The following is a 10,681-nucleotide window of genomic DNA, read 5'->3' on the forward strand; positions in this document are numbered from 1 at the left end:
GGTGATAGATTTAGGACAGATGTCAGAGGCAGGTTCTTTACGCAGAGAGTGGTAAGGGCGTGGAATGCCCTACCTGCTAATGTAGTCAACTCAGCCACATTAAGGAGATTTAAACAATCCTTAGATAAGCACGTTGATGAATTTGGGATAGCGTAGGGGACAAGCTGAGAATAGTTCACGGTCGGCACAACATTGAGGGCCGATAGCATATAGAATGTTAAGTGGGAAACTGGCTGACAAATGTCATATAATGTGGGCAGGTGCAATGTTATTCATTTTGGTAGTAAGAATAGGAAAGCAAAATTTTTAATTTATAAAGCATGAAACTTTGAAAGATTGATATTCAGAGAAACTCTCACTCATACAAGGATGTGAAATCAGCATGCAAGCAGTTACAAAAGATCATGAGTTGGGAGTTTTATTACTATTGCACAGAGTTTTAGTGAGATTATTCTTGGTGTATGTGCATGGCTGTAGTCTCCATTTCTAGGGAAAAATATACTACTGTTGGATGAGAGGCAATGGCCTTATAGTGTTATTGCTAGACTGTTACCAAGTAAGGAGACCCAGCTAATGTTCTGGGGATCCGGGTTTGAATCACGCCATGGCAGATGGTGGAATTTGAATTCCATAATAATCTGAAATAAGAGTCTAATGATGACTGTCAAACGTTTATCAATTTCCAGGAAAAACGTGCCTGGCTCACTTGCATCTTTTAGGGAAGGGAAGGGAGTCTGACCTTTCTATGACTCCAGACCCACAACAGTGTGGTCGACTTTTAACTGCCCTCTGGGCAATTAGAGATGGGCAATAAATACTGACTCAGCCAGTGCTGCCCACATCTGTGGATGAATAAAAAAAATGTTCAGTAGATTGGTTCTTGGGAAGAGAGGCTGAGTAAATTGGATCTATGTTCTCTGGAATTTAGAAGAATGAAAGGTGATCTCATTGCAACATGCAAGATTCTGAAGGGGGTTGTTAGGGTGGGCAGTGAGTTATTTTCCTTAGCTAAGGAAATCTAGAATCTCGGACAAAATTTCAGAATAAGGGATCAATCTCAGGATAAGGGAGACGTGTGTTCATTGCAGAGTTATGAATATTTGAAATTGTGCTCCCCAGAATTTTGAGGGTATTCAATTCTTCAGTATTTTTAAGCCTGAAATCGACAGATTGTTGGTCTGTCTGGGCATCAAGGGACATAAGAACTGGGCAAGAACGTAGAGTTGAAAGAGAAAATTAGTGACAATCGTATTGAGTGATGAAGCAGGCAAAGACTGTTGTTGTATTCTTATATTCTGTGAAACTACAACAAAATGATGAATCATGTTGAAGTATGGTTTTCTCTCCATTTGTAGAATTTCCATCTGATTGACTACAATTTATTAGTCCTCGCTATTATTGTGTTGGCCCGTCGTCTTATAATTGCAGTTGTAAAAGAGGTAAGCTCCATATAACTTCTGCTTTTAAGTAATGTTCACTTTTCCAGATGGGTACATACTGGCGGAGAAGCCTTTTTGTTTTGTTCTGCTGAATTCTTTTAAAACAATTTAGTAAAAACTGCTACAGTTTGCAGCATAAACAGTACATTTGACTTTTTCCATCAATATGTTAGAGTGGATGAAAACAATTTCCATCAAAATCCCAATTACCCCAAACTAATAAAATGAGATTGTTCAGTCTCCACAGTCCAAGTGGGCAATTATTATGATCCCAGCTGATGATAATACTGGACAAGCCACAAAGTGAAACCTTGTTTAATAACCCATAAGTTCTATTTTTCCAATTTATTTATCATGATGGTCAGTCAGCGAACATATTCACAGGAGTCTGCCAATGTAATTTCAACAAATGAATATCATTGTTTATTAAATGCGACAGTTAGAAGAAGTAAACGACTTTATACAATGTAAGAACTATTTAAAGTGGTCTTATTGCAAATATCTGAAAGAAAGTTTGAATCCTTCTGCCCCGCCTACAGCAACCTTACAGATACTCAAACCTCAGTGAAGAGCTACTCTGTTTCGATTTTAATGTTCCTTGTTCAGTTGGCAAAGCTTTTAATTTCTTTCTGGCAAGAGTCTGTATTCACTCAATATTAACTTCTTTAGTTCATGTCTCTTCTTAAAACCCTTAAACTGCTAATGCAACTAACTTATTCCTTAAACATATGCTGCTTAATTTCATGCACTCAAAAGTCTTGTAGCATGTAAAATCTTCTGTTCCTGGAGCTTTTCTGTTTGAAAACTTAAAGCCACTCAGAACTTCTTTTTCTGCTCAGTGTTTTGGACAGTGCTATAAAGGTCACAGGCTTTTTTCTTTCTGAATGACTTGTTTTTGTGTCTGAAAGAAATCTGCACTCACTGACCTTTTGGAAGGCTCTCGCTGTCTAAAATAACTTTTTTCTGTTTTTTTGTCTCTCTGTGTCTAAGGATGACACCGCAGTTTTGGTCTTCTCTTGTGCTGACTTAAAGCTTCATTTAAATGCATGTATGCATATTTCCAAACAATCTAGTATGAAATTGAAATGAAAACCATGCTTCCCCTCTTCAATTCTCTCAATATATAAATACAAATCAAGCATAAGGCTAGTCATTATTCTGTCCACAGTAGACCTCTGTTTCTAAATAATAATGATATTTGATTTGCACTTACATTATAGCTCCCTGCAAAAAACAAACTGAAAAGGTAGCTTTTAGATTTCCTATTTCAATTTCCTGATCACGACATCTATCCTACTTATATAGCTTTCACTTTGATAATATGGCATTCAAATACATAACACTTTTCTACTATCATCTATACAAGTTCATTTTGATCACATTTCTTTTCTTTCGTCATTGCTCTTGATAAACCATCTGCTATAGTATTTAAATTGTATAGTTGTAGCATTAGACTTCTAATGCAAGTTTCATTTTTTTAATGAAATGGCAAAGTGTTTTAAACACTGCATCTTTATTTTTAATTGTGGGCCAAAATCGGAAAGGGTTGTTTTAAAATGAAGGACTATAGAAGAAGTTGGTGTATTTTTAAACACAAGATACTGGAAATCATTGAGAGTTCTGTTTACACTGCTGTTTTACAAGCAGTGGGGGAAGGAATGATAAGGAACCACGTCATCTGGGTGTGTGCGCGCAGAGTAAGATTTGATCAGAAAATTGATTGCTGATTGGTATGGACAGTCTTCTCCTGTTGTGGATATGAAAGTCATCAACTTGATGACAAGGTCTAGGAACTGAATCGGGCCATTCAACCAATCAATGTGCACTACTTTTAATCATGGCTGACATGTTACTCATCTCCATTCTCCTGCCTTCTCGCTATAATTTGTTGATCCCCTTACTAATCAAGAGCCTATCCAACTCTGTCTTAAATACACACAATGAAATTATCTCTATGGCCCTCTGCAGCAATGCATTCCACAGATTCTCTGACTGAAGAAATTCCTCCTTATCTCAGTCCTAAAGGCTTGTCTCTCCATTTGGGTCTGTGGTTCTAGTTTTAGGTCCTAGTCATAGAGTTATATGGCATGAAAGCAGACCCTTCAGACCAACTCACTCACGTCGACCAGTTATCCTGATCTGCTGTAGCCCCATTTGCCAGCATTTGGCCCTTATCATTCGAAACCCTTCTTATTCATGTACCCATCCAGATGTCTTTTAAATTTTGAGCCTCCAGCACTTCCTCTGGCAGCTCATTCTGTACACACACCACTCTTTGCATGAAAAAGTTGCCCCTCAGGTCCCTTTAAAATCTTTCCCCTTTCACCTTAAACCAAGCCCTCTAATTTTGGACCTAGGAAAAAGACCTCATCTGTTTACCGTATCCATGCCCCTCATGATTTTATAAACCTCTTTTAGGTTTCCCCTCAGCCTCTGAAGCTCCAGAGAAAAAAGCCCCAGCCTATTCAGCCTCTCCCTATAGCTCCAAGCCTCCAATCATGGCAACATCTTTTATGAACACTTTCAAGTTTAATAACATCTTTCCTATAGTAGGAAGACCAGAATTGAATGCAGTATTCTAAAAGTGGCCTAACCAGTGTCCTGTACAGCCTGAATGTGACATCCCAACTCCAAAACTCAATGCATTGACCAATGAAGGCAACAGTGCCATCACAGTGGCTCAGGCATCATCCATGGAGAGAGAACAACCTAATGTTTTGAACAAAGAACAATACAGCACAGGAACAGACCCTTCAGCCCTCCAAACCTGCACCAATACATTTTTCCTGTCTTCATTTTCAAGATCTGTACCCCTCAATTCCCTTCCTATCTATGTATTCTCCAGGTGCTTCTTGAATGCTGCTGCTGTGTCTGCTTGCACAACCACCACCTCTGGCAATGCGTTCCAGGCACTGACCATCCTTTGTGTGAAAAACCTAGCTCGCATATCTCTTTCATACCCTAGTTCTGAAGGAGCGAGCCGGAGATTATAGAAGCATTGATGGTATTCATTCAGGAATCACTGGAGTCAGGGAGGGTCCGAGAGGATTGGAAAATGGCTATGGTAAATAGATGAGGTCTTTTTCCTAGGTTAGAAGAGAGGAAGATAGAAGATGGGAAATTATAGGCTGGTTAGCCTGACCTCAGTTATTGGTAAGATTTTAGATTCACCTACATAGGATAAGATTGCAGAGTCCTTCAAAGTGCTCAGTAAATTAGGGCTGAGTCAGTTCAGCTTTGTCCAGAGGTGGTCATGCCTAACATATCTGTTAGTAATTTTTTAGGAGGTAACAAACAAGGAGCGCCAATGGATGTGATTTATTTGGATTTCCAGAAGACTTTTGACAAGATGCTGCACAGGAAACTGTTAAATAAGATAAGAGTCAATTGTGTTAGGGACAAGTTACTGGCACAGATAGAGGATTGGCTGACTGGCAAGCATAGAGTGGGTATAAAGGGATATTTTTCAGGATGGCAACCTATAACTAGTGAAGTTCCACAGGAGTCCATGTTGAGACCACAACTATTAACATTATATCTTATCAGTCTGGACAAAGGAACTAAGGGCATTGATGCTAAATTCGCAAATGACACATAGATGGAAAGACAGTTCGTGTTGAAGAGGTGGAAGGCTGCAAAAGGACTTGGACAGGCTAAGAGAGTTGGCAAAGCAGAAGCAGATGGAATACAATGTGGGGAAAGGTGAGGGTATGCACTTTGGTAGGAAGAATAGAGGTGTAGACTATTGTCTATGTGGGGAAAAGCTTCAGAAATCTGAAGCACAAAGAGACTTGGGAGTCTTAGTTCAGAATTCTCTTAAGGTTAACATAGAATCTTACAGCACAGAGACAGATCCTTCAGCCCAAACCGGTCCATGCCAAACAAAAAAATGTCCATCCACGCTAACCCCATTTCCCTGCATTTGGCCCATATACTTTTAAACCTTTGCTATCCATGTATTTGTCCAAATGTCTTTTAAATGTTATTAATGTACACACCTCAATCACTTCTACTGGCAGCTGATTCCATTTGCATACAATCCTTTGTTTAAAAAAGGTTGCCCTTCAGGTTCCCATTTATTCTTTCCACTCTAACCTTAAACTAATGCAAGGTTTTACCACAATAGAAGTCATCATTCTCTCCTCTTCTTGTTCCTTCTCTGCTGCTCCTCCAGTCACTGATTGACATTGGCCAGATTTCTGTAAGGGACTCTGACGTCTCCGTTATAGATCTATGCTGCTGTCAAAATCACGACCACTGCATCTGAGCTGGAGCCATTGGCCTGGGGATTTGAGGGTTCCATACCTCCTGTTCATCATGGCCCTTCTTCAGGCTCCTGGGCCTAACCGCAGTCCTGGAGCCACGGCTCAACCTATGAGTCTGGGCTGGGGGAGTTAACCCAGAGTTTGCTCCTGGCTTGCGGTGAGATCCGGGCAAGGGTGAAGCCATGTCTGGCTCATCCTGGTGTTGCTGCTGCTGCCTCTGGAGGCTTCCTCTTTTATTTGCCCCTCTCCAGGCTTTAGAGGGAAAAGTCCAAAAGCAAAAAGAAGAAAAGAAATAAAAAGAGAAAGAAAGCAGATGGGATCGAATGAGCCCCGGGCTCAGCCCTGCTACTCTGCAACCATCTTGGAGTTGACATGAGGCATGTGGGCCATCAACGGCAGTAGAATTGTACTCCATCACAATCTGCGACTTCATGGCCCAGCATATCCACCGTTCAACCATTTCAATCAAATTGGGGGATCACCCCTAGTTCAATGGACTGGTCCAGGAAGGTATGCCAGTTCCAGCACCAGGCATACCTAACAACAAAGTGTCAAGCTGGTGAAGCTACCAAACAAGAGTACTGTGTGCAAAACAGCATAAGGAGCAAATGATAACAGAGCTAAGTGATCTGACAATCAGCGGATTAGATCTAAGCTTTGCAGTCCTGCTACAACCTGTCAGGAATGGTTGTAGACATTCCAACAACTCACGGAGGAGGAGTCTCCACAAATATCCCATCCTGAATGATGGAAAAGCCCAATACCACCATGCAAAAGACAAGGCAGAAGAACTCACAGCGATCAGCCAGAAGTGCCAAGTGGATGATCTATCACTGCCTCCTCCAGTGATCCCAAGCATTACACTTACCAATCTTCAGCCAATTCAATTCACATGATGTCAAGGAATGGTTGGAGGTACTAGTTACTGTAAATACTATGGGCCCTGACACCATTCTGGCAATAGTACTGAAGATTTGTGCTCCAGAACAAGCCACTCCCTTAGCCAAGCTCTTCCAATACATGTACAACACTGTCAACTATCTGGCAATTTGGAATATTGCCCACATATGCCCAGTACACTGAAAGCAGGACAAATTCAACAAATTGAGATAAAAGTGAAAATCCTTGACCTGAAGGCTGCATTTCATTAAGTATGGCATCAAGGAGCCCTAGCAAAACTGGAATTGATGGGTGTCAGGGTGCAAACATTCTGCAGGTTGAAGTTATACCTGGCACATTGGAAGATGGTTGTAGTTGTTGGAAATCCATCGTCTCCACTCCAGATGTTTCTGCAGGAGTTGCCCAGTGTAGGCCCTGGTGTCTTCAGCTGCTTCATCAACAGCCATTCCTCCCATCACAAGATCGGAAGTGGGGATGTTAGCTGATGATTGCACAATACAGCAAAATTTGCAACACCTCAGATACTGAAGCATTCCATTTCAAATGTAACAAGCCAATTTTGGGCTGATAAGTGCCAATTATATTTGTACCATACAAATGCCAGGCTATGACCATCACCCTAAAGAAACAATCTAACCACTGCCCCTTGACATTCAATGATGCTGCCATCAGTGAATCCCCCACTAACATTGTCCTTGGATTGCCATTGACTAGAAACTCAAGAGGACCCACCACACAAACCTAATGACTTCAAGAGCAGGTCAGAAGCTAGGAATACTGCAGTGAGTAACCCATCTACTGACTCCCCAAAGCCTGTCCATTATCAACAAGACACAAGTCAGGAGTGTGATAGAATACTCCCTACTTGCCTGGATGGGTGCAGCTCCAACAACCCTCAAGAAGGCTGACACCATTCAGATCAAAGCAACCTGCTTGATTGGCACATCCACAAAAACTCACTCCTCCACCACTGATATTGAGTAGCAACCGTATGCCTCTGTTTTTCTAGATGGAAGTGGTCATGGATTTGAAAAAGGTGCAAGGAACCTTGGTGAATTTCTGCGTTGCATCTTAAAGGTGGCACACACTGCTGCTTCTGAGCACTGATGGTGGAGGGAATGGATGTTTGTGGGTTTGGTGCCAAGCAAGATGGTTTCTTTGACTTGGATATGACTCTGTATTTTGAATTTTAGTTTCTATACGTTTTCTCAGTTACAACCATAACGTCTCTACTGGATGCTTTCTCCTCATTACATCTTCTCTCACCACAGAAATTATTCTGTTTACAATCAGCAATGCCACCCCACTCCCATGGCTCTTTTCTTCATCCCTTTTGGTATGTTTAGTTCCCAGTCCTGACCGTCCTGCAGCTACGTCTCTGGCTACTGTATGTACAAAGAACTCTAATTTTGGCTGTACACTCTCTCCTGTCCTTCAGCATCTTTTTATTATTTCCACTCCTGTCTTATTCAATACGTTTTATAGTTCTACCTTGTTCATTAAATTGGCACTGCTTGTTCATTCTTTTAACTTTGACCTTTTCACATGGCTGACCTAATGCTCTGCTTCCCAACCCCGTGCCATACTAATTTAAGCCCTCCCGAGTAGCACTAGCAAACCTCTCCTCAAATGTGTTGGTGTCCCTCCAGTTTAGGTGCAACCTGTCCTTTTTGTACAGGTCCAACCTGCCTTGGAAGAGATCCCTATGATCCAGATATCTGAATTCCTTCCTCTTACACCAGCTCTTTAGCCACGTGTTCAGTTGTAATATCTTCCTTTTTTGGCCTCACCAGCATGTGACACACAGAGTAATTCCAAGATTAGAACCGTAGAAGTTCTGCTTTTTAACTTTCTGCCTAACAACTTAAATTCCTTTTGCAGGGCCTTATCATTCTTCCTACCTATGTTGTTAGTTTCAATATGGGTCATGATTTCTGGCTGTTCACCCTCCCCTTTCCGAATGTTCTATACCGACTTGAAGACATCCTTGACCCTGGCACCAAGGAGGCAATACACCATTCTGGAGTCTAACTTGCAATCACAGAAATACTTATCTGTGCTCCTGACGATAGGGTCACCAGCCATCACTGCTCACCTGCACTTTGATCCTCCCTGCTGTGCAACACATTCAGTTGTAGTGCAATTGTTATGGCTACTGCTTTTGCCATTCCATTCCCCATTCCAACATTATCCAAAATGGTTTACAGAGGAACGTTGATTATCCGAAGGACATGGGCAGGGAGTATATCGTTCAATTAATCAAATGCCTGATAATCGATTGCCAGATAACGTAGTTAGCCAAGATCAGGACCTTGGGATCTTGTTCGGATAATCCAAAATTCGGTTAATCAAATGCCGGATAATCAATGTTTCTCTTTACTTGTTTGAAAGGGAAATAGAGGAGAAAGTAAGGGCTGCAGATGCTGGAGATCAGAGCTGAAAATGTGTTGCTGGAAAAGCGCAGCAGGTCAGGCAGCATCCAAGGAACAGGAGAATCGACGTTTCGGGCATAAGGGCTTATGCCCGAAACGTCGATTCTCCTGTTCCTTGGATGCTGCCTGACCTGCGATTTTCCAGCAACACATTTTCAGCTCCGAAAGGGAAATAGAACTTAGAACGGTACAGCGCAGTACAGACCCTTTGGTCCTCGATGTTGCACCGCCCTGTGGAATCAATCTGAAACTTATCTATCCTACACTACTCCATTTTCATCCACATGTTTATCCAATGACCTTTTAAATACCCTTAAAGTTAGCGAGTCTACTACTATTGCGGGCAGGGTGTTCCACGCCCCTACTACTCTCTGAGTAAAGAAACTACCTCTGACATCTGTCCTACATACATCACCCCTCAATTTAAAGCTATGTCTCTTTATGCTAGCCGTCACCATCTGAGGAAAAAGTCTCTCACTGTTCACCCTGTCTAACCCTCTGATTATCTTGTATGTCTCAATTAAGTCACTTCTCAACCTTCTTCTCTCTAATGAAAACAGCCTCAGGTCCCTCAGCCTTTCCTTAGAAGACCTTCCCTCCATACCAGGCAACATTCTAGTAAATCATCTCTGAACCCTTTCTAAAGCTTCCACATCCTAGATGGGTTTCCTCCCACAGTCCAAAGATGTGCAGGTTAGGTGAATTGGCCATGCTAAATTGCCCGTAGTGTTAGGTGCGTTAGTCAGGGGTGAATGTACAGGAATGGGTCTGGGTGGGTTGCTCTTCGGAGGGTCGGTGTGGATTTGTTGGGCAGAAGAGTCTGTTTCCGCACTTTGGGGAATCTAATAAAAAAAATCCTTCTTATAAAGCAGTGACCAGAACTGTACGTAATACTCCAAGTGCGGCCACACCAGAGTTTGTACAGCTGCAGCATGACCTCATGGCTCTGAAACTTATTCCCTCTATCAATAAAAGCTAGCACACTGTATGCCGCCTTAACAACTCTATCAACCTGGGTGGCAACTTTCAGGTTTCTATGTACATGGACACCAATATCTCCACCCATCTACACTACTAAGAATCTTACCATTGGCCCAGTACCCTTTATTCCTGTTCTCCTTCCAAAGTGAATCACCTCACACTTTTCCACATTAAACTCCATTTGCCACCTCTGCAGCTTATCTAGTAAGTCTTAGTCTTACTTCGGTGGGAGGCAAAGTAATGGAAAGGGTACTGAGGAATAGGATTTATGAGTATCTGGAAAGACACTGCTTGATAGGGACAGCCAGCACGGATTTGTGAGGGGTAGGTCTTGCCTTACAAGTGTTATTGAATTCTTTGAGGAGGTGACCAAGCATGTGGATGAGGGTAGAGCAGTGGATGTAGTGTACATGGATTTTAGTAAGGCATTTGATAAGGTTCCCCATGGTAGGCTTATGCGGAAAATCAGGAGGCAATTTGTGAAGGGTAGGTCTTGCCTTACAAGTCTTATTGAATTCTTCGAGGAGGTGACCAAGCATGTGGATGAGGGTAGAGCAGTGGATGTAGTGTACATGGATTTTAGAAAGGCATTTGATAAGGTTCGAGGAGAAAGTGAGGTCTGCAGATGCTGGAGATCAGAGCTGGAAATGTGTTGCTGGAAAAG

The 10,681-nt window shown here is 42.0% G+C and overlaps 1 protein-coding gene across 1 annotated transcript in view; it reads left to right on the forward strand.

Moving 5' to 3' along the window:
• The window catches only part of LOC122564277 (transmembrane protein 39B-like), a 65,550-nt gene that overhangs the window by 13,869 nt on the left and 41,000 nt on the right, over nucleotides 1–10,681 (forward strand). The window contains exon 3 of the mRNA XM_043718952.1: nucleotides 1,356–1,439. Within this exon, the coding sequence (XP_043574887.1) occupies nucleotides 1,356–1,439 (84 nt within the window). The remainder of the gene's footprint in view (nucleotides 1–1,355; nucleotides 1,440–10,681) is intronic.

The sequence above is a fragment of the Chiloscyllium plagiosum genome, chromosome 29, assembly GCF_004010195.1.
Source record: "Chiloscyllium plagiosum isolate BGI_BamShark_2017 chromosome 29, ASM401019v2, whole genome shotgun sequence".
NCBI classification, from domain to species: domain Eukaryota; kingdom Metazoa; phylum Chordata; class Chondrichthyes; order Orectolobiformes; family Hemiscylliidae; genus Chiloscyllium; species Chiloscyllium plagiosum.